Source organism: Artibeus jamaicensis, unplaced genomic scaffold, assembly GCF_021234435.1.
Source record: "Artibeus jamaicensis isolate MK-2021 breed Jamaican fruit bat unplaced genomic scaffold, CSHL_Jam_final contig_473, whole genome shotgun sequence".
NCBI lineage: Eukaryota > Metazoa > Chordata > Mammalia > Chiroptera > Phyllostomidae > Artibeus > Artibeus jamaicensis.
This window is the reverse complement of record NW_026521851.1, coordinates 1729556-1752843: the sequence shown is the minus strand read 5'-3', so window position 1 is coordinate 1752843 and position 23288 is coordinate 1729556. Positions and strand designations below refer to the sequence as shown.

The window sequence follows — 23288 nt, the reverse complement described above, 5'->3', positions numbered from 1 at the left end:
CTCCCTGGGTCCAACCAAGTCAGCCCCAGGGCAGCCAACACAGGGCTCTGCCACTTACTGGGTAACTCAGTGGTCAGTGCCTCTCTCCTGGAATCCATAAGACAATCTCCCTGCTGGAGGGCTGGGCCGGGAAGGTTTCTCTCTGGGTTAAAGCAGGGATGAGTGAGGAAGACCTGGGCTGTGTAAGAAGCCGGCACCGTGCCCTGCCGGCTGTGAGGGCTGGGGCTGCCAGAGGTCATCGCCTGCTCGTTGGAATCCACCACGGGAGGGCCGCTCTGTGACTTCCATACCTGCCATTTTCTGTACACCTGTGGCTTTCCTCCACCGGGTGGTAACTTGTACGGCTAACTGGAACGTACAAAGTGTGTTCACGTAACAGACTGGCCTCGGCTCACCTGTCAGTCAGCTTTATGTGACAGCACCAGCACCGCTCTGCCCAGACTCAGTCCTGTGATGCGTGGCCTGGCGCAGGGGGTGCAGGGAAATGCCAGGTCCCACTGCGCCCGCACCAGGCGTCTTCACGGCGCATGCAACAGCAGCACACACCTGCACACCGTCAGGTGCGGTGGGGCCAGGCTTAGCTTTGCCTCACCCAGCATTCCCGCTCTCCCTCCCCCCATCACACTGTGGGGAGGGTTACTTTGAAGCGTTCGTTTTTGTGATCTTCTTCGCAGGCCACGTGAGCCCACCTAGAGCTCCTCACACCCTGCCCTTCCTGTGCCCTCTGACGCGTGACTCCCTTCCCAGCATCTCCTCCTCCCTTCTCCCTCGTTCCCTCCTTTCCCGGCCCACCGGGCCTGTGGGTGTCTCAGGGACCACTGTCAGCTGGGTGGCAGCATCTCAGAGCTAGCTACCCACTCTGCTCCTTCCCTGTCAGGTGCAGTGCTAAAAAGTGAAACCCCACCTTACAATTTAATTGTAATTTTTCATTCCTATTTTGAGCCCAAATCTCTCCTTTCCAAAACTTTTCCCTCCATCAGGCAGCGTCCCATTGGTTGAAGGGAAATTGCCTCTCTGCAGGGTCAGGAGCTTGAGGACAGCTCACCCATGTCCCCTCCAGTGTATCAGGTCTCCTTTCGGGGGCTGGGGTGGCGCCTCCTCTCTTGTTGTGATGGGCAGTGGCTGTCCCCGTTTTAAAACGACTCCTCCTCGAGTGAACGCAATCAGTAGGCCGCCAGAAAGTCCTATTGCGTGAGGATGGCGGGGGGCTCCCTGGGCCCCCAAGGGCCTAAGGAAAGACTTTCCTTGGCATCGATGGGAAACAATAGCTAGAAAATGCCCCATTTATATTAAAAATGGAAAAGATAGAAGTAAACTGTGAAGTGGACTTTTAAAAGCCTATTTGAGAAGAAAATCCCTTTAGCGTGAAAAGTGGTCTTACAGAAAGGAAAATGTGATTTCAAAAAATTAAGTTATGAACTACCTTCTTCTGTAAATGACTGGAGGATTGTGGAAACACGCCCAGAAGAGGGTGGTCGGGTCGGGGACCCCCCGACCTCCAGCGTCTGCAGGAGGGCCTCCTCCGTCCCTAAGGATGGGGCATGGGGAGGCTCTGAGCAGGCACAAAAAGTGATTGCTTGCAAGCTGTCAATGGCACACGCTCCCTGGAAGAGCAGGAGAAACGAAAGTGCAGGGAGGTCCGTCTGCTTGTAGTTTTCTGTCTGAATAGACCTCTCCCACCCACCTTTCTGGGTCACAGTTCTTTGTGAGTGGCCCCGTTCCCACTGTGTGAGCTGAAGGAGTGGGGGGCAGGGTACCCGGAGAAAGGAAGAGCCTTGGGAATGACAGGAGGGGAGAGAACAGAACAGGGTCCAGGAAGCAGGAGTGTGTCCTTGGACTAGTAGCTTCCTGGGTTCCTGTTTGTCAGACAGGAGCTGGGACCCCTGGTAGCAATTTAAAACCCTTTGGCCCCTGAGACGTGGGTGGTGTGATGGTGCCGGTCTCACGGGAGTCCATCGACAACCTGGACTTGGGAATCCAAGCTGCTGAGTGCCCAGGCTGGGCCTCCACCTGCCAGTACTTGCTGATCTCTTGTTTGGCACAGACCTTTGGAGAGTGTCCCCTTTTTGACCTGTCCCTGGGCAGTGCTTACAGCTCTCTGCCTCGAAGCACTGGAGGCAAGATAAACAGGATTAATCTTGGGAAGACCCATTGCCGCCGGGATCAGGCAGACACTGAGCCTTCCTGGGAGGGAAGGAAAGTTTCTGGTGGCAAGGCACCGGACCCTGTCCCAGGCCTAAGAGCCCTAAGACCGGCAGCTAAATGGTGCCGTGGGAGCCGCAGAGAACTGAACCAGCCACTGGGGTCACCCCGCGCACTCAGCCCCTCCTTTTCTCTCTCGAGGCCAGAGCACCGATGGGGTTGTTGGCGCGCCTCCGTGTCCCCCACCCACTTCCCGAGCCCTCATTCCGTGGGTCTTCCCATCAGGACCTTGAGATGACAGGAGTCCCATTCTCTGGGCCCCCTGTGCTCAGCCTGCTGCAAGGAACTCCTCTTCCACTGGGGAGAACGGAGGCTCTGAGAGTTTGGGGTCCATGCGAGGCCATGTGCACCCCTGCTGGAAACCCAGGGCCGCCTCCTCCCAAGGCCCAGGCCTCACCACTGCCCTGGAAGTTCGTTTCTCGTCCCCTGGTGGGAAAAGGCTGGCCTTGGCTTCGGGATTCACAGCGATGGGCTCACCTGCCCGGTGAACCACGGTGCAGCGCCGTGCGGAAGTCTCGGGCCTTACCACCAAACACCCCCCAGCAGAGCTGCCCTAGCAAGTGTGTGTGCCCACAGCGCTCCACCTCCACATCCAGAGGAGGGGCGTTGGGTCTGAGACTGAGCATGAAAGCCAGGCTGGGTGGATGACCCTGGTGTTGAGTGTCAGGAGAGACCAGAGGTGGCTCCGGGGGGAGGAGGCAGGAGAGCCGGGGGTTCCAGCCCAGGGGGAGCAGGGAGTGAAGCCTGAGAGATGCCGAAGTTCTGGGGTCCAGGCACCACCCACCCAGGGGACTAAACCACGGGTATAGAGGACCCGGGAGGGGCCCGGGGACAGCACAGGCGTCTCCCTGCCAACACTGTGCACCTTGTGTTCGAAGCTGACGTGGACCAGCGCCCCATCAACCACTGCTCCACGGGGCTGCACGACTGCGACATACCTCAGCGGGCCCAGTGCATCTACACCGGAGGCTCCTCCTACACCTGCTCCTGTTTGCCAGGCTTCTCCGGGGACGGCCGGGCCTGCCAAGGTGCGTGGTGACCCTGGTTTTCCTCTCTGCATGACCTGGGCAGTGCCCTACATGGGACCTACCATGTGCTGATTCCTGACTCGCCCAAGTGTAAAAGAGCTATTGGCCCAACTCTTTTGGTAAAAGCTGCATTTTTGTCTCTCTGCTAGTCGGAACTACGCGTTTTCCTTTGGCTTCTGTTCTCATTGAGGAAGACACCTGGCCTCCCCCTACTATTTGGTCCGTGTGACTTGCTTGTTCAGGCAACAGTTAGACACCTGCTATCTGCCAGGCACTGAAAAAGATTACCTGTCTTTTATGAAGAAACCATCCTTGTGTTCTTGGAGCTTGCAGTCTGGCTGTTTATTTAGTAAGATGTGTGTGGTCACACCCCTGGCCTGCTGTAGCTGTCTCTCCAGGAGGGGTGGGACCTCCTTATCGAGTGAGTGGGCACAGAGTCAGGGGTGTGTGTGAGTGACTCCTCAGAGGCCTCACAGACCTGGGAGCTGTCCCCGCTGGCCGCTGGAGTGCTCTGCAGGTGGCTGTCAACACAGTGCCCCAGTCCCTTGTTTTGCAAGATTATTTTATACCACAAAGTATTTCTGAGAAGTCCAAGCTTTTCTGGGATAGAGCGTAATTTCTGAGAGACCGCCTCGTCGTCACTGAGCACGTACACTTTCTCTGGGTTCCGAGGTCTTCCTGCCAAGCAGTTACTAATCTGTCTGTAAACACTCAGGCATTTTTAAAAATTATTTATTTTTATTGATTATGCCATTACAGTTGTTCTATTCCCCCCTTCATTCCCCTCCACCCTACTCCCCCATCTCCACCATTACCCCTCTTTAGTTTATGACCATGTGTCTCAAGTTCTTTAGATTCTGTATTTCCCATACTATTCTTGCCCCCCCTTCTATTTTCTATCTACTGTCTATGCTACTTATTTTCTGTACCTTCTCCCCCCTTTCTCCTCCTCCCACTCCCCTGTTGCTAACCCTCCTTGAGATCTTCATTTCTATGTTTCCACTCCTGATCTAGCTGTCCTTTTATTTTGCTTTTGTTTTAGTTGTGGTTGTCAATAACTGTGAGTTTGCTGTCCTTTCACTGTTCATGTTTTTTTATCTTCTTTTTCTTAGATAAGTCCCTTTAGCATTTCATAAAATAAGGGCTTGGTGATGATGAACTCCTTGAATTTGATCTTATCTGAGAAGCACTTTATCTGACCTTCCATTCTAAATGAAAGTTTTGCTGGATAGAGCAATCTTGGTTGTAGGTCTTTGGATTTCATGACTTGGAATACCTCTTTCCAGCCCCTTCTTGAACACTCAGGCATTTTTGAAGCTCTCATTTATGATGAGAAGAATCATCTTAGGATACAAAACAGTCTTCCCTCTGTTCCGTTTGCAAGCTTGACTTTTCCTGAAAGCATTATCGTTCAGGTGAAACACACTAGTGAATGCACAGAACAGAAACCAGGGACTTGGCGTTTTGATAATTAACGTTGAATGAATTCTAAATCGCTGTTCCTGGATCAGAAACGGGGTCCCCTGGAGTTGAGCAAGTGGCTGAAGTCACCTTGTAAACTAGGAATTGCTGAAGAAATCTCATTGCCCCGGGCCTGGGGGCTGTCTTGCAGACGTGGATGAATGCCAGCCGAGCCGATGTCACCCCGATGCCTTCTGCTACAACACTCCAGGCTCCTTCTCATGCCAGTGCAAACCTGGTTACCAGGGAGACGGCTTCCGCTGTGTGCCTGGAGGTAAGGCCTTGGGATCCTCGGAGCCGAGTGCTGAGGGCATGGCCCTGCGGGGAAGGCGAGGTGGAGAAGTGTGGGTTCCGTGGGAGTCCTGAGGGCTGTGGACGCGGGGGATCAGAGCACGGCCCAGTGAACGCGCCTGCATGTACTGCTGAACCTCGGGGCGCCAGGCAGGGACCTAAACGGACCATCGCTGCACTGGCAGCCTGGGGTCCAGTGTCCCAGTGACCTGGTCTGGAGCAGCCAGGCTTCTCCGGAGAAACAGAAGCTCTATGTGTGTACAAATATATATATTCATATTAAAGAGGTTTATTATAAAAAACTGGCCCACATGATTTTGGAGGCTAGAAAGTCCCCAGATCTGCGTCCGGCCAGCTGGAGACTGGGCGGAGCTGATGGGGCCGTTCCCGGGTGGGTGCTGGGAGGCTCGAGACCTGGAAAAGCCAGGGCTTTCGTTTGAGTCTGAAGCAGGAAACAGCCCATGGCCCCGTCCTCAGGTTGTCAGGAGGGAAGCATCTTTCTTCCTTGGGGAAGGCCAAGCTTTTTGTTCTGTTCTAGCTTTCTAGGCTCACCCCACGAGGGAGGGCAGTCTGCTTCACTCAGTCCTCGGAGTTAACAATTACTCGTCTGAAACACCCTCACAGAAACACCCAAGTAATGCTGGACCGTGTATCTGGACTCTCTGGGGCCCAGTCAGATGCACACGTAACACCAACCATCCCGGGTTCCTAGAGTCCTGGGGAGAGAGCTGGGCTGGGCTGAGGGCCGGGGTGAAGGCTCACCAGGGGGCGGGGAGAGGCAGCTGGGCCTCCGCAGAAGTGTTCGTATTACTGGTTACACTGGAGCCGTGCAGCCTCTAAGGTTTGCCTGCCGACCTGAGAGTTGAGTGGAATCTCATTGGGTCATGAGGATGGTGACTGCCCAGGTCAAGGCTGGGGACTTGGGATGCTGCCAGACCAGTGCAATTGACCACCACTTGTGTAGACCCTACTATGTGCTCAGTGCTTTACATATACTGTTTCATGCACTGTTTGTCATGACCTTTTTAAAGCAGGTGCTAATACTGTCTCCATTTACACTGCAACTTACAAGGTAAAGGCACAGTCGAGGTCCCACAGTAGGAAGGCCTAGATCTAGAGCTCCCACCCAGGCCTGTCGGATGGACCCCACCTGTCGGGTGGGTGCTGTCCTCTGAGCACATGGGATCTGTCATGAGATTAACCATGCGTTGGACACCTCAGACTGGAGTCAGCCTGTCGTATTAATAATTCTTTTTAACTACTGCTGCTCTTCTTGGCCAGGTGTGTGTATGCCACTACAAATGTTTCAGTAAGAGATCAGTGGGAAGTTCTTTTTTTTTAAATTTATTTATTTATTTATTTATTTATTTATTTTAAAATTGATTATGCTGTTACAGTTGTTCTATTCCCCCCTTCATTCCCCTCCACCCTGCCCCCCCATCCCCACCATTACCCCCCTTTAGTTTATGTCCATGTGTCTCAAGTCCTTTAGGTTCTATATTTCCCCTGCTATTCTTGCCCCCCCATCTATTTTCTATCTACTGTCTATGCTACTTATTTTCTGTACCTTCTCCCCCCCTTGTCCTCCTCCCACTCCCCCTGTTGCTAACCCTCCTTGAGATCTTCATTTCTATGTTTCCACTCCTGATCTAGCTGTCATTTTAGTTTGCTTTTGTTTTAGGTGTGGTTGTTAATAACTGTGAGTTTGTTGTCCTTTCACTGTTCATGTTTTTTTAACTTCTTTTTCTTAGATAAGTCCCTTTAACATTTCATATAATAAGGGCTTGGTGATGATGAACTTCTTGAATTTGATCTTATCTGAGAAGCACCTTATCTGTCCTTCCATTCTAAATGAAAGTTTTGCTGGATAGAGCAATCTTGGTTGTAGGTCTTTAGATTTCATGACTTGGAATATTTCTTTCCAGCCCCTTCTTGCCTGTAAGGTCTCTTTTGAGAAATCTGCTGACAGTCTGATGGGGACTCCTTTGTAGGTGATTGTCCCCTTAGCTCTTGCTGCTTCTAGGATTCTCTCCTTCATTTTAATTTTGGCTAATGTAATGATGATGTGCCTTGGTGTGTGTTCTTCTTCTTGAGTCCAACTTTTTGGTACTCTCTGGGCTTCTTGGATTTCTTGGAAGTCTATTTCCTTTGCCAGATTGGGGAAATTTTCTTTTATTATTTGTTCAAATAATTTTTCCACTGATGGTTGTGTCTTTCCCCCTTCTGGTACCCCTATAATTCGGATATTGGAGCGTTTAAAGATGTCCTGGAGGTTCCTAAGACTCTCCTCATTTTTTTGAATTCTTGCTCCTTGACTCTTTTCTGTTTGGCCATTATTTGCTTTCTTCTGGTCCACTGCATTGATTTGAGTCCCAGTTTCCTTTTCATCTCTATGGGTTTCCTGTGGAATTCCATCCATTTCCCTTAATTTAGCCTTCATATGTTTCTCTAATTTGTGGCTATAATCAACCAGATCTGTGAGGAAGCTGATGACCAGTGTTTTAAACTGTGCGTCTGAGAGTTTTGCTATTTCTTCGTCGCTTAGATTTATCTCCTGGAGCTTTGAGGTCTTCCTGCGACATTTTTGGTCTGTTCTGGCCCTTTAAATGTGAGAAGCGGCGCCTTGGACTCCCAGGTCGCTGGGTTGTGACGCTGTATGTGGGGGCGTGGTCAGAGCGGGGAAATGGCGGCGCCCTGTAGTGCCGCAAGCCACGGGGACCCCCGGGCCCGGTCCAACCGCCCACTCCCTCGCTCGCTCGCAATCAGGCAACCGCAGTCAACACGCTGCACTGCCTCCCCACTGTCTCCTCCGCAGTCGCTCACCCGGTGGGTCGCTCGGTGGCTCACCAGGTCCAATCCTGCGTCTGGAACCTGCGCGTCCGGATTCGCGCGTCTGGATTCCGCGCCTGGGTCCCACCGAGCCCTCCTTTGCAACTCCTCACCAGACGCCGGTTTCGCCCCTTACCGGTCGGGCTGAAGAATTTGTTGTTAGCGGACTTCTGAAAAGTTCAGTTTTCCGTGTTCTGGTTGTGTTTTCTGATGCTAATATTTAGTTGTCCCTAAACTTGGTTGTGTGCGAAGGTACGGCACATCCACCTATACCTCCATCTTGGCGGAAGTTGGAAGTTCTGTTTCACCACTTTTTAGAGCAATTAATCACTAAAGCAATGTCTGTCGCCTTTGCTAGCCTGTCAGTGCCCTGAGGACAGGGTACATGTGTGTTTTATTTGTACGTCCCCAGTGTCCGGTGGAGTATGTTGCCCGTGGGGTGCTCACAGCTATCTAGAGTTGCTGAAGGAATGAATGAATGCACCTGTTTGCACTCGTACCGGCAGCACTTATCCACACTCTCAGCAGGATTGGGTGGGTGTGATCAGTTTTTAGGATAGCTGCCCATCCGAAAGGAGAAAACTATCAGATGAAAATTTAGAATTTTGGTGTAGAATTGTATGTGTTGCTGGTCTAAATTGCTTTCTTCTGCTTAGAATAGTGATCAGCCAACTACCAGTCATGGTTCAAGTCCCTCCCACCTCCTGTTTTTGTAACTGCAGTTTTATTGGACCACGGCTGTGTTCATTAGCATATGTGTATTGTGTGGCTGCTTTCATTCTGCAAGGCAGAGTCTGGTGGTTGTGGCAGAGTCTGTAAAGGCTGGCAAAGCCTAAAACATTTACCACCTGGCCCTTGGCAGAAGTTTGCTGACCCCCAGCCTAGAGGAACCAGGCAGAGCCAGCTTTTGTTCCTGAAAATACGGGTAAAGACAGTAGTATTGCCCGTGATTCCGATGGGCAGGTTACAGAGAGCAGACTTCATGATGAGTTGAGTCAGGATATTCTAGTGGCTATTAAAAATGACCCATGTTCATTATCTCCTTCGGCTTGCTTCACATCTGCAGTTCAAAAAGGGGCAGCACTTTATTTTTTGTTTTGTTCTTTTGAGCCTGACCCCTCGTCCCCTCTCTGAGGCCGTGTTGACAAAACAGACAAACCCAAACCTGCAGGCCGGGACATAAAGATGGGCAATAACAAGACCAGTAACACCTACCCGCTGGGGTTGTGTCTACAGTTTTGTTCCGTTAAGAAAGTCTACATGTCGTTATGTCCTCGAGAGAGAATGTGCACTGGGAATATAGTATTGTTTGTAACCGAAAAAAATCCAAATGAGTGTCAGTGGGAGAATGGACCAATGAGTTTTGGTATAATTCATACATTGACATAATATGCAACATTTAAAATGAATAAACTAGAATTAATGGGTAAATCTCACAAGCATGTTGAGCAAGAAAGAAAAACTTATAAAGGATATGTGCAGTGTGATTCCATGTACAGAAAATATAAGCCTGTGTGGAAATAAACGTACCAGTGTGGGGCCTGGGTCGGGAAACAGAAAACGCCCACGCGGGAACGGGCTCTGAACGAGGGGCTGCAGTCAGGGGCCGTGGAGCGCGGGTAGTAGGAATGTGTGATAGCAGTAAGTGCTGTTCCATGAAACGACGCTTGTTCATGTGCCTGTACAAGTGCATAGAAGAGGGGGGGAGAGAGAGAGAGAGACCGAGTGTGTGTGTATGTGTGTCCTGAATTGCCCAATGAACTGTATTTCTGTGGGTCATGGTCAGGAAGTTTGAAAGCCAGCATATTAGTTATCTTTTGCTGCGTGACAAATTATCTCCAAAGTTAGCTTCAAATAATAAACATTTGCTGTCCCACGGTTTCTGCGAGTTATAAACCTGGAAGGAGCGTAGATGGGGGTCTTGTTCAGGGTCTCTCTCGAGGCTGTTGTCAGACAGAAGCCAGAGCTGTGGTCACCCCTGAGGTCCCTCTGGGGGCAGTGGGTCCACGGGCCGTCGGTAGCCCCGGTTCCTCACGGACTGGGGGCCGAGGACCGCAGCTGCTCACCGCATGGGCCTCTCCACAGGGCTGCCTGCGTGTCTTCCAGACGTGGCAGCCCGCTCCCTCCAGAACAAGTGGTGAGAGAGAGAGGACCCAAGGGGGGAGCCAGTCTTTTGTCACCTAATCTTGGCACGGCAGTCCTGTTGCTTCTGCTGACACTGTTACTCACAGGCCAACCGTATAACGGGGAAAAGGGACTGCATAAGCTTGAGAATACCAGCAGGAGGTAGGGACTGGGTGACCATACAGCCGCTGGCCTCACCCAGACAGTGACTGGGGAGAGTCATGACGGGAGTTGGGGAATGCGGGGAGCTATGAGAGGGCCAAAGAGGAGAGTGAAGTCCTGGGCTGGATGTGGGAAGCCCGATGCTGAAGGGCACACACCGCACCTGTGGGCTTTGACCCGCCCTCCAGGGCTGGCTCCGGCACACACGCACCGGCACTCGGGGCCACCTCCTGGGCGCACACACGCACAGGGAGGGGCAGTGAGAGTCCCGGCAGGTAGGGAGGAGGAACACTTAGGAGAGAAAACACAAAATGTTGTTTGTAACAACATTCATTTCAAATAAACTTCCTTTCAAATAAACCCGGTGTTAGAAAATTTGCACTTCCCAGTTAGAGCGGGAAGGGGCTCTAGAACTTCTGTAATTCATCTCCTTTGTTTTATAAATAAGGAACATAAGGCCCGAGTAATTTCTTAGTTTTACAAAAAGATTTCTTGAACCCTTTATATAAACATTTTTATAAAGAATTTTTTTCAAAATTGAGTTGGATGCTTTTAAAAGAGAACCATTCTCCCCCCCACCCATTTTTTTTTAAAAGAAAGAGTGGGAGAGAAACATCAGTGTGTGGTTGCCTCTCACGTGTCCCCCACTGGCAACTGGCCTGCAACCCAGGCATGTGCCCTGACTGGAAATCGAACCAGCGACCCTTTGGTTCACAGGCCTGTCCTCAATCCATTGAGCTACAGCAACCAGGGCTAAAAGAGAACCATGCTAAGGCTTCCTGTGTTGGCTTAGATTATTTTTATTATGGGTAAATCTAAGGATCAACTTGTTTTATAACTATAAAGTCAAATTACATTGATAAATTAAATAAAATTAGAAATTATAAATTTCCGGTCAACCTTCATTTAATGTGCCGGACAGCTGTCCAAGGTGAAGCCAGTGTCCCGGTGTCCCAGCTGCTGGCTCCGCTGCGCGATTCCAGCTGGCCTGCAGAGAAGCTGTGATACTTCTCATCTGGAAGACGAGACTCCCTGAGCCCAACCCCCCACCCCTCACGCCGTCCCATTTCCGTCCTCCCTTTGTAGTTTAATTCCTCAGAAGGGTCTCCTGGACTTACTTACTGCATCCACTTCCTCTTCTCATATCCCCTTTTTTTCCTACCATTTCATTATAAAATGAAACTTAGATAGAGAAAGTCATACATAACAAATGTATAGCTCAAAGGAGTTACTCTTGAGTTGACCCTTGTAGCTGCCAGTCCAGGCAAGAAGTAGGACTTGCCCAGCAGCCTCAGCAGCCCCTCCAGGTGCTTTGTCCCGGTCCGAGCCTCCGTCTCCCCCAAAGTAGCTGCCACCTCAACTTCTACAATAATCACTTCCTGGCACTTCTTCGTAGTTCATCCTAGTGTGCATTCCTAGACACTGGAGATGTAGCATTCCTCACTTTCCTGCCAGTGGTTCCCTCTTCCAGCCTTCTTTTCCCTGCATTTTGTGTGTTGAAGAACCCATGATGTTGAGCCATGCACTTCTCCACAGGCTGGAGTTTGCTGCTCGTCGCATTGCCTGTCCACTCTGATGGGCACACACTCACAGCTGGGTCCAGAGGCTTGATCAGACTCAGATTCGGCCCTTTCAGCCAGACAGTAGGTAGGACATCACCTTACACCCGAAGCACATAAAGTCTGCTCGCCTCACGCTTTCTGACCTTAGGAGGCATTTATGATCATGGCCTGGGTCCATTAATTTCTAGAGAGTGGCAAACGAACAGTGAGATTCTGGATCTGTCGGGTCTCATGTACAGGTTGAAATCGGTGTGCATTGCTTAGATCCTTTCATTTCTCCTGGGTGGTGAAAAACGTGATAGTCTGATTCTGTTGATTCTTTGTCATTTGTTAGTTGGAGTACTTAAAAAATTCTTCCCCTCATACACCCTTTCGTTGTCCGGGGGCACATTTCATAAAAAGCAGGACAAATGCTTGGGTCTTTCCCTTGTTTGCTAGTTGTCAGGACAACAGATTGATTCCTTATCAGCCGCTGAAAGTGACTGACTCATTTTTAGTTTTTTAATACCATTATAAACTCAGGGGCCTCAATTGGTTGTCATTATTATACTCCGAGTTGCTCAGAGTCCCTCCCATCTTTGGCCCATGGAACCTCTTCTAGTTGGTCCCCGGTCCTTTCTTTAAAAAAATTATTTTATTGTTGTTCAATTACAGTTGTCTGCATTTCCACCCCCCACCCCCCACACACTCCCCCTGCAACCCTGGCCAAACCCACCTCCCTCCCTTGCTTCCACTCCTCCTTGGTTTTTTTGTCTATATGTCCTTTATAGTAGTTCCTGAAAACCCTTCCCTCCTCCCCCCCTTGTCCTTTTGACATGGTCCTAGTAGCCTCTGATGGCTTGCTTGCTCTCTGGTGTGACAGGTATGTTGGGGCTCACGTGTATTTCCTGCCTCAGAACTGGAGCCAGCGCTTGTCCATGAAGCCCTGGTTTCTTTCCGTGGAAAATGGTATTGAAGACCAGGATCTCGGTACTAGGGATGCTCACACAGAGCTAGGAACACCTTATGAGTTCACGTTGATATCTGCAGTTCAGATTCTCAACTACGGGGTTTTTCTTAACCACTTTGGATGGTATCTGTAGCTGTTTTCCTCCATGTGAGACTCCCGGTTCTCACAGCTCAGTGGGTGATGAGATTAGAATAGACCACAATTCCTTATCTCACACTGCTCACTCAACAGTCTAAGAATAATGCTACCAGCACCACCACCACCAGTACAATTTCTGAGAACAATTAAAAGCTTTTTGCATCTGCTCTTCGCATCCCCTACCCCCCCCTTATTTTTATGGCTGTACCCCCTATTGCCCAAATGTGTAGCCATTATATATATTCTCTCCCTTTCTACCCTCCTTTGGTCTTAGTTCAAGGAGGAACTACATTGCTTGTTGCCGGGCCTTAAGTCAGTGTCTCTCTGGTTTACGTGATTGTCAGAAGCTTCCTCTCTGGTTGATTCCTCGAAAGGCCTTCTGCAAACAGTATTGCTTGGTTCACTTTCATTCCTTGACTGTCTCAGATTCCTTCTGACGTAAAGCATGCCAGTCACAAATGCAAACGATAAGCAAAAGATAATTTTTCCCTTTTTAACCTAGATGCCCAAAGGACTTTTTCATTTCATTACCTTCTATCATTCCCTTAAGAGGTTCAGTAGTTTTACTAGAACATGGCTTGGTGTTGGGCCTTCCGAGTCTATATCAGTAGTTACACTGTGTGCTTTTTCAATGTGTCATTTCAAATCTTTATTTTTTAATGTCAGGATTTTCCCCCTTGAATGAACAGTTTTAGTGTTTGTTCTTTCCTCCATTTGGTTTACTTCTGCAGGGGCTCCCATTTTTCATGGTGAACCTTGTCTGCCTGTCTCCAGTCTTGGTCCCCTTCTCAAGTTCATTCTATCGCATTTCTTTTTGGCTTCAAGCATTTTCCTCATCTCCACCCTCTGTTCCTCTTAAAGCATAAGGTCTCGTGTTTACTCACTTTATGTTCCTATTGGTTTGGGCTTAATTTCTGACATGCTTTTTTTCTTTTATTTCCACTTCTTTCCTTAATTCTGTTGCCTCATTTCGGAGTTTGTCAAGTTCTGATTCATTTTGTTCTTTCATATCTTACAGCATTTTCTTACTCTTTTGGCTTCTGTTTTGAAATAATAGAAGGTTGTCATTTTGATCTGTCCCATCCACGTATCTTTCCTGTGCTTTCATTGTCTGTAGGGTTGTCTTCTACTCTTTGTCTTTTTGCTTATTGTCACTTTGTATTGGACTTGACCTCCATGCTTTACTGTTGCTTATTTTTATGCGAAGCTTTGTGTTCCTGAACTATCAGAAAGAAGCTTGTTTCAAATACCTCTCCTAACTGGCAGAGCTTCCTCTTTTGTTTCTTGGCAAAGTTCTTAAAAATACTTCAACTTTCCAGATGTCCTGGCTCTGTCCCCTTCCTTGTCCCTGATGTCTTCTTCCTGCTGGATTGAGCTTCCCTTCCCAGTACTTTCTTCCACTGAGGGCAGGGCCCCTGCAGGTCAGATCGCTGTTGAAAATTCCTGGAGACAGCCCCCTGAGGCTTTGCAGATAGTCCCAGGTGGGTAGGGAAGCCCTCCGAACATCAGGGGCTACATGCCTGTTCGCTTTCTGAGAGCTCTTAAAGGTTTAGGGTTCACCAGTTCCCAGAATTCTCCGAGGCCTGTTGCTTCCCGCCTCTTTGCCCTCGTAGGCACTGACCCCTGTGACTGCTGCTGTGGCCTGCCCTGCTTGTGTCTGGGGTTCACAGGACTCTTTGTCATTGCACTTTGTTGTAAATGTTTTCCACGGATTTGGAGGTTTGCTGTCTAGTCACTCTGTGCGTAATTAGTTTCTAAAATGGGAGGGTTACCTTCTTTCCTGAGTCCCTGTTGCTCTTGAACCCCTGCCACTGGGCTGTGCCCCCGCCCTCACCTGCATGCTGGACCCGCTCCCGCTCCTGCTGGACCCCGATGACGCCCACCTCTCAGATCTCAGACCTCACCTTCCCAGTAGCACCGGCACAGTTGATCCCACCTTTCTTCCCGAAACACCCTCCCCATTTGGTGCCCGGGGCACCCATCACTGGCCTGTGTGTCTCTGGGGGATGACTGGTCTTAGTCAGTGGAGGAGGGTTTAGAGAGACCGAACTTGCCCGAGGCCCCCAGCTAACTGGCAGCGCAGCCAGGACCAGGTGTGACTGTTGCTTAAGCATCTGTTACGCACTCACCACTGTGCTCAGCCCGGGGACAGTAAGGTCCCTGCGAAGGAGGAGCTCACACTATCAGTGGGCAGGAAGCGGGGTCCTTTGTAACTCCTAGGGAACCTGTAGGTGTAGCCAGGGGCTAGAGAGCCCAGAGAGCTGCGGATGGATTGAACAGCTTTGTAGGATGGGTAGGATTTGAACAGAAGGTGCGGTGGAATACTGAGGAGGAGAGGAGGGTAGGCAGCCAGGGGCGGCTCGGGCCTGAAAACCAGGCCCGGGTGACCCTGCCGGTGACTCTGGGCCTTCCAGCTGTCCCAGGCCCTCGTGTCCGTTTGGCAGTGTCACGGCTGAGCCTTGCAGCTCCTCCATCCTGTCTTTCCTCCAGGGCCTCTCGCCTGAACCTGGGGGCTTTGTCTGCCACCCTCCCCAACACCTGGAACTTAGCCTGCAAGCCTGCAGCCTTCACCCTTGGCTGCTGGGCTCAGCCCCATGCCGTGCACGCTAGGAACAAGCAGGTTTGTCGCCCTTGTGTCAGGCCGGCCCTTGACCACAGGGCGTAGGTGCCCTCCTCTGCACCCACTGCAGCCTGTTTGGATCGGCCAGCCACTCACAGCGCCACCCTGATGGGGTCCTGGGCACCCCAGGCCTCCTGCCAGCTCTGACCCTTGCTGCTCGCAGGGCACCAGCAAGTTTCAGTAAATGCTTATAATGCAGAGTCAGGATGCAAGGGGCCACGGCGTTCCTGATTCAAGAAATATCACGAGTACAGTAGTTTTGACGCCCTGTGCTGGCCGGATGTTGGGAGAGTCGGCACAGTGGGGGGACCCAGGAGCCAGTTCTGCGTGGTGAGGCTGTGCACAGACTGGGGGTGCGTTTCCTCTTCCTGCGGTTTCGTGGCTTTGTGCTCCCACAGACCTTCGGCCTGTTCTGGCTGCTAGTTCACTCCCCACTCTGGGCGTTGCCTCTCCTCTCCTGCCTGTCAGGATTGGGGATGTGGGTCCGGAAGGGGCCGGAAGACAGCTCCTGAGTAGAGGTGTCTTCATTCTCATCCTCATCTGGCAGTGTTCTCAGTAAACCCCTGGGAAGGTAAGGACAAAGACCACATCAGACTGACACTGTCTCCTTCAGTGGTAAATCCCCGTTCTGGGAAATGTGGCAATCTTGGACTGATAACTGTCCATCTGGCAGCTGATGGGATGAGGCCAGGAGCCAGGAAGTCTGAACCCCAGCAGAGCACAGGCGTGGCTGTCACGCCATGTGAGCTCCTTGGAGGGTGCGTGCACAGGCCACGAGGAGCAGAGTGGCACCTGGCGGGGAGGGCGGTGTAGACTGTGCAGCAGGAACTGAACCACCGGCCCCTCCCCGAGTTCCTGCACCCAGCAGTAAAGTAGATCAGATGCTGCGAGTGCTACTTATTTAAAATAGCACAGGTGGGGACATTTAACCAGGCAAGTGACCGGGATACAAATCGAGAGATTGAAAATGTGGGTTTTTCTTGACTTCCTCTATTTCATTTTCTTCTCCTACTCTTTGTCCCCAACCTCAAAAAAAGTCACCCTAGACTTCCCGCTGTTCCCAGATAAGTATTAGGTCTTGAATGCTTCTTCCTGAGCAGATCAAACTAGGTGAGTAAAAAGAACCCCGCCTGAATCATCATTTTATCAACCAGAAACAAGGCCAGGAAATGCATGTATTATCCCATCCCCTGCCCCACCCCCAGCCCTTAAACTCCCCGTGGGGCCCGGGGCTCCCACTAGAGCTGCTGGCCAGGCTGAGAACTGTCCCAGGAAAACCGAGGATGTCCCAGCTGTCCCTAACTCATGAATTTCCAGGTCCTGAGTCACTATTGAGGTTTTTCATTCCCCTGTGAATTCTAGACCGCTGGAGGTTTTGAATGTCAGCCAAACACCATGCTAAACTAACACAAAACCGTCAGCCCCATTCCCTTTAAGGTCTGGGACAGTGCACACAGAATAGGCCATTTGCTCGTTGGAAAGGCAGCACTGTGGACAGACGTGGATGGGAGGGAAATGAGTTTGTGGGCTGCAGATAATTTTGGCAAGTGTGTTATGCCAGCATGCAAATATTACCACTGACAACGTGTCTAGTGTGCGTCGGCCTTCGTGGGTGCAGAGAGTGGGGGGCGGGGCCAGGGACCCAGAGACTCTGGTTCCGGCCTGAGCTGAGCCACTCGCGGTGCTGTGGCCCCTTCTCATTTGGTGTAAAGAGCATGGCTGCCTGATGCATGGGATTGTAGTGAGAATTCAGTGAAACCTGTGAATGGAGACAGCTTATATGGGAACGCTAAAACCCTGTACAAATGTAAGATACTGAAGTAAGCACCCTCTGTTTCAGAGTGAACAAAACCCAACACTTTTATTCGTAACCAGATGGCTTGTTTCTGGCTTTGTTTGGCTCTTGTTACATGAAATGTTTTGTTTTATTTTGTTTTAAATTAGCCTTTGGGACAAGAGAGGAAGCATACACAGTGTTCCCTTAGTGGGTTCAACTGCACTTCCCTGGCAGGCTCACTGTCACTGTCAACAGGCAGCCACGTCCAGCCAGCGGACAGACAACTGGCAACGTGGCCAAAAGTACTTTAAACATTTATCGGCAACATGTGCACAGAGCACCGGCGTGAGTGAGGAATGAACGTGTGGCACTGTGAAAGGGGGCGGGGACTGAATGCTCAGCCTCACGTAGGTGCGTCACCGAGACAGTGGGCGGGGACTGAACGCTCCCTCCCTCAGCGCTGCCTCACGCTGTCCTCGCCGCTCAGAGCCTTGCTGTGAGGCTAGTTACTGCTCCCACCACCGTCCTGCCCCTGAGGGGTCACAGCTTCACCTGCACCGTTGACGTGCTCGAGATAACAGCAGGAGCGCTGGAGCTGGGAATCACAAACATTTCTCAGAGAAAAAACCCTTGAAATATATAGTGTTAATATTCTATCACTACAGTATATACCATAGTACTACATTAATATACGAATTAGCATGTTTATATAAAGCTTCCCCCAACACAACTGATGCCCTAGAGCAGAGGCCGGCAGCCACAGCCCCCACAGGCCAAATCTAGCCTAGTGCCCATTTTTACCAAGTTTTATTGAAACACTCATGTTAATGTGCTAAGCTCCGTTGCTTTCATGCCATAACCACAGAGTTGAGCAGTTGTAAAAGGGCCCATGACCCACTCAGAGAAAGAATTGGGGGAGCCCTGCCCCAGGTCTGTGTGGCCGCATCTCCCCGCGAAGGTCGCCTGCTCCGCCTTCGGAGAGGACCTCGGCCTCCCCTCGTGTCTGTCCCGTCCTGGGCCCCTCTGGCAACACTTCGGCTGCACCATCACGCGTTTACCGTTTCCTCGCTCCAGATGGCGAGCTGCCGGGGGGCGGGCTGCGGTCATTTCCTGGGCCATGGAGAGGCAGTCACTGGCTGCCTCGGAGCCTGGAATGGGCCCAGGGAGGCCAGGCAGGACTGGTCCCTGTGACAAGCCGTGGTGACAGAGCCTGGAGAGCCCTGGAGGAAGGGAGGAGACGCCGAGCAGTTTAAAGGGTCAACTGGGGAAGGGGTGGGGGTGTCACGTAGTGAGCAGCCCACAGAAAGGCCCGGAAGGGGGGCAGCTGACAGGGTCCTGTTTGGGGGGTGTGGGTACCGCCATGCAGGACAAGTGGGGGGCACCCGCAGCCTGGCCCTGTGCTGGCCGGACTCTGGCCGCGTGGAACCAGCCGCAGCGCCACATAGGGTCTGGGAGTTGTTTATTCCAGGCCACAGCTTGTTATCAGCAACTCCCCACAGATCCAGGAGTGTTTCCGGCTCTGGGATGTGAGTTGCCCAGTTAGGAGGCCATGTTTTGCGCCAGACGTGAGTGTGTCGTTAAAGAGACACACACGCGTCGTTGAGTGTGCCTTCTGCCTTCAGCCCCCAAATGTTTGACTGTGACTCAGTGTAGGTAGTCAAGAAGTTCGATTTTTTAAAGACAAATTTAAGAAAAAACATTTTTTTAAATTTAAAACAAATGGCAGTGCTGTCCGTCCCATCGTGCACGGGAGGGCCAACAGAATGTGCCGCGCCGCACGCTGTTCAGCCACAGGAGGAAGGAAGTGTGTGCTGATAAGGAGGCTGCAGCTCGGACCGGGAACTTTCTGCTGAGTGAAAACAGCCGACACAAAAGCTCACGTTTGTCGTGGGATTCCGTTTCTCTGACGCGTTCGCAGTGGCCACAGAGCAGATTGGCGGTCGTGGGGGCCGGGCGACGGGGTGGGAGCCACAGCTCGGAGGTGTGGGTGTCCCTGGGGGGGGGGAGGTGCTGGAACTGGGTGGGGTGGCAGCGCAGCACGGCCACTCCTCAATGCCACGGAATGGGTCACTTAAAACTGTTCGTTTCATGTTGTGTTGATTTTGCCTCAACCTATAAAAGGAAAATTGCCAAGGAGAGAAAAGAAAATGCAAAGATAGTCTTTTTGACCGTTCAGGCCATTAAATACAAAGATGTTTTGAATGATACAAAACTGGTAAAGGGCGACCAAATGCTGACCAGGCAGCTCCGAGTTAAGCGTGGGGGACTTGCAGCCGTGGCCGCGAACCCCGAGGAAGGCACGGCTGATGTCTCCCCTTTGTTTACCTTGACAGAAGTGGAGAAAACCCGCTGCCAGCTCGAGCAGGAACACATCCTGAGGACAGCAGGGGTGACGGGCCCACAGCGCCCCCTGCCCTTGGGGCTGTTTGTGCCCCAGTGTGACGAGCACGGGAACTACGTGCCCACGCAGTGCCACAGCAGCACCGGCTATTGCTGGTGTGTGGACCGCGATGGCCGTGAACTGGAGGGCACCAGGACCAGGATGAGGCCCCCCTGTAAGTTGGGGGCAGCGTGTGCTTGGGCCTGGCCTCAGGCAGGCCTGCGGACCAGCGTTCCCAGTGTCTGTGAGCGTCTCTGGCGGGTCCTGCCGGGGACACAGTTGTCACTTTCTGCCTCCCTCGGTCCTGAGAGCTCCCCTGGCTTGAGCCCCATTTCCTCCCTCCCTCTCTGCACTCCTCACTCTCTCTCCCCTTACCCTTTCCTCCCCTTGCGTGCCAGAAACCAGTGACCCCTGTGGCAGCCACACTGTGGCTGGCAGCAGAGAGGGCACATGTGCCCCAAGTGACTCCCTGGAGTGGGCGGCCGGGCCTTCCAGCGCCTCCACACTGGGACCCAGCTGGTGGGAACCCCGGCGCCTGGCCCCCTCAGGCAGCGGGGAGGAACTGTTCCTGCCCTGGGACCCAGCCTCCCCCACAGTGGAGGCCCCAGGCCATGTAGGATGCAAGCAGTTTTCAGCAGCTGTGGCCATGGGACCCAGGTGCCCTGATACCCATCTGGTGCCCCTTACCCTACAGAAGAGCTGACTGTTTCCTCCTCAGATCCTCTTGTCAGGTGAGCCAGGGAGCCATGCTCCGAGACGAGGCCAGCAGGCAGGAGGCAGGGCCCAGCCCCAGGGCGAGGCAGCCCCTGGTCGTCACGTGCTCCAGAAAGGCCAGAGGGCACGTGGCCACTCGGGGCCTGAGGCCACCCACCGTGGACCAGGGCATGCGGGCCAGTTCACTGACAGTCTGTCCCGCACCAAGCTCAGCAGTGTCCACCGTGTGGAGCTCCCTGTGGACAGGGCTCTTGGGGCTGCCATGTCGCTGTTCCCTGTTGTGGCCCGTGTCCAAAGCAGGCATGCACAGCGAGATAACTTCTGTCTCTGCAACACTCAGCCCTGCACTGTCTTCTTCACAAATGCCCCGTGAGGTCTTTTTGCTCCCAAGCTTTCAGACTGAAAATGATCTTTGTGTGCCTGTGGTCTGTGGTGGCATGCAGGTGACATGGCCTGGCATGTGGGGGTGTGTGCATGAGTGTGTACAGGCGTGTGTGGGTGTGCATTCCCGCTGCACTTGGGCCTTGCTCACTGACCTCTCCTGCCCCCTAGGTCTGAGTACAGTAGCTCCGCCGACTCACCAGGGACCCTTGGTTCCTCCCACTGTGATCCCTCTGCCCCCCGGGACCCACTTACTCTTTGCCCAGACTGGGAAGATAGAGCGCCTCCCGCTGGAGGGGAGCACCATGCGGAAGATGGATGCCAAGACTCTGCTGCATGCCCCGGTGAGTGCTGGCTTGTTGTACTCGGTGACGCTTAGATGACCTGGGGACACAGCAGGGAGTAGCCAGACCGCCTCTCAGAGAAGCCTGTCTGCTTTGTCTGTCATCGTGGCACTCAGCATATGTGCGACACACACACACTGGTGCGTGGCCTGGGTGTTGTCCTGCTGCCTTGGAGACAGGAACCCGGAGGGAGGCCTGTCTTCTTCCTGGGCAGCCTCCTGCACACACTTGCCATGGGGATGGGTCAGTTCTCTGGGAAAGTCATCTCCCCGAGACCAAGGGGAGAGGCTGAGTGTCCCTGACGCTCTGAGAAGCTGAGAGTGGAGGTGGGAGGGACCAACGCCCAGGGCGAGTGTCCGCTGTGTGCTTTGGGTTTTTCATTTATCACCACTGTACTCATCTCAACTGTGTCGCTTGGTGGCATTCAGCGCATCCACGGCGTCATGCAGTCTTCGTCACACTCTATTACTTCTCTGTTCCCACCACGTTTCAGCATCCCGACTTGATATTTTATGCCCGTTCAAAGCAAACTCTGCTCTCCCTCCTGCCCCAGCCCCTGGCAGCCGGCCGTCTGCCTTCTGGCTCTGTGAACTTGCCCTTTCTAAGCTCCTCGTGTAAGGGCAATCACACGCTGTCTGTCCTTTCGTAACTGGCTCCCGTCATTCAGTGTAATGTCCTCAAGGTGTGTCATGTAGAAGCAGGCGTCAGAATTCCCTTCTTTTCAAGGCCGATGGTATTCCGTCATGTGGACGTGCCGCATTTTATTCGTTCGTTCATCGGAGAACAGGGTTGCCTCCACCGTCTGGCTGCTGTGCGTAGCGCTGCTATGAACACGCACGTGCCCATATTTGTTTGAGTCCCGCTTTCCCTTCTTTTGGGTATAACTCAGATGTAGAATTGCTGCATCATGCAGTAACTCTGTTTTTAATTTTCCGAGGACCTGCTGCTGTTCCATTTCTCCTAACGGCAGCGTCATTTCCATTCCCACCAGCAGAGCCCAGAGCCTCCAGTCCTCTGCAGTCTTGCCAGCCCTTACTTTCTGCTTCTTGACGGCAGCCACCCTAACAGACGTGAAATGCTCTCATTGCGGTTTTGATTTGCATTTCTCTACCGATGTGTGACAGAGAGCATCTCCTCCTGCCCTTGTGGGCCATTCGTGTATCTTTGGGAAAATGTTTATTCCTATTCTTCGCCCATTTTGTCATTAGGTTGTATTTTGTTGTCATCATTATTGAGTTGTAGGAGTTGTTGATATATTCTAGATATTAAACCCCTTATCAGATACATGATTTGCACATATTTTCTCCCCTTTCAGGGGTTGCCTTTCACTCTGCTGACTGTGTTCTTTTATGCGCAGATGTTTTTAATTCTGATAAAGTGTAATTTATCTGTTTTTGTTTTTAATGGCCCATCCCAGAAATCATTGCCAAGTCCAAGGCTATGAGGCTCCCCTGCCGTGTTTTTTCTGTTGAGAGTTTTGTAGTTCAGCTGTAGCATTGAGGTCTCTGGTTCATTTGAACCAGTTCTTGTATGTGGTGTAAGGTGAGCCTCTTGGTGCCCTCCTGGACCTGAGTCTTGAGGCAAAAGTGTCTGTTGAGAACCCCGATGTTCCCACCAAAGGTCAGCCTGCTCCTCCACCTCCGAGGTCCCCAGAGCCTCACGTTGCATTTCCAGATACATTTTAGAGTAAGCTTATAAGTTTCTACCCACCTCCATCCCCAACATAATCCTGCTGGGATTTTGATAAAGATGGCTTAGAATCTTTAACTCTATTGAGAGAGAATTGGTATTTCAGCAATACCATGTTTTATAACCCACTACACTGATTATCTCATCATTTATTTGGGTCTTCGTTAATTTAACTCTGCATCGTTTGGTAAATTCAGTGTAGAATATTGCACATTTAAAAATATTCTTAAATGCTTTGTTTTTGATGCCATTGTAAACATTGTTTTCAAATTTTATTTTTTGCTAGTAGAGATATAACTTTATAGTGACTTTGTATCCTGTAACCTTGTTAGGTTCAATAATTAGTTATAATGGTTTTATAGACTCCCCAGGATTTTCAACATTAACAGTCATGTTGGCTTGGAGTAGGGTGTTTTTGTAACCTCCCAATGTTTATGTCTTACGTTTCTTTCTTTAATGATCTTCAGGTAGGCAGAATTTTTTAGATGACACACAAATAGCATAAGAGAAAAAATAATAAGCTGGACTTACTAAATACTAAAAACTTTTTTTTTCGAAAGCGCTTAAGCAAATGAATGAGTAAGCTATATACTGAGAGAAAATATTACATACACAAACACACATCGGTAGATGACGA

General features: G+C 51.4%; 1 protein-coding gene across 1 annotated transcript in view; it reads left to right on the top strand.

Moving 5' to 3' along the window:
* Positions 1-23288, top strand: part of NID1 (nidogen 1) — a 70191-nt gene that overhangs the window by 38612 nt on the left and 8291 nt on the right. The window contains exons 11-14 of the mRNA XM_037168174.2: positions 3081-3230; positions 4843-4965; positions 19477-19698; positions 20790-20962. Coding sequence (XP_037024069.2) covers positions 3081-3230; positions 4843-4965; positions 19477-19698; positions 20790-20962 — 668 coding nt within the window. The remainder of the gene's footprint in view (positions 1-3080; positions 3231-4842; positions 4966-19476; positions 19699-20789; positions 20963-23288) is intronic.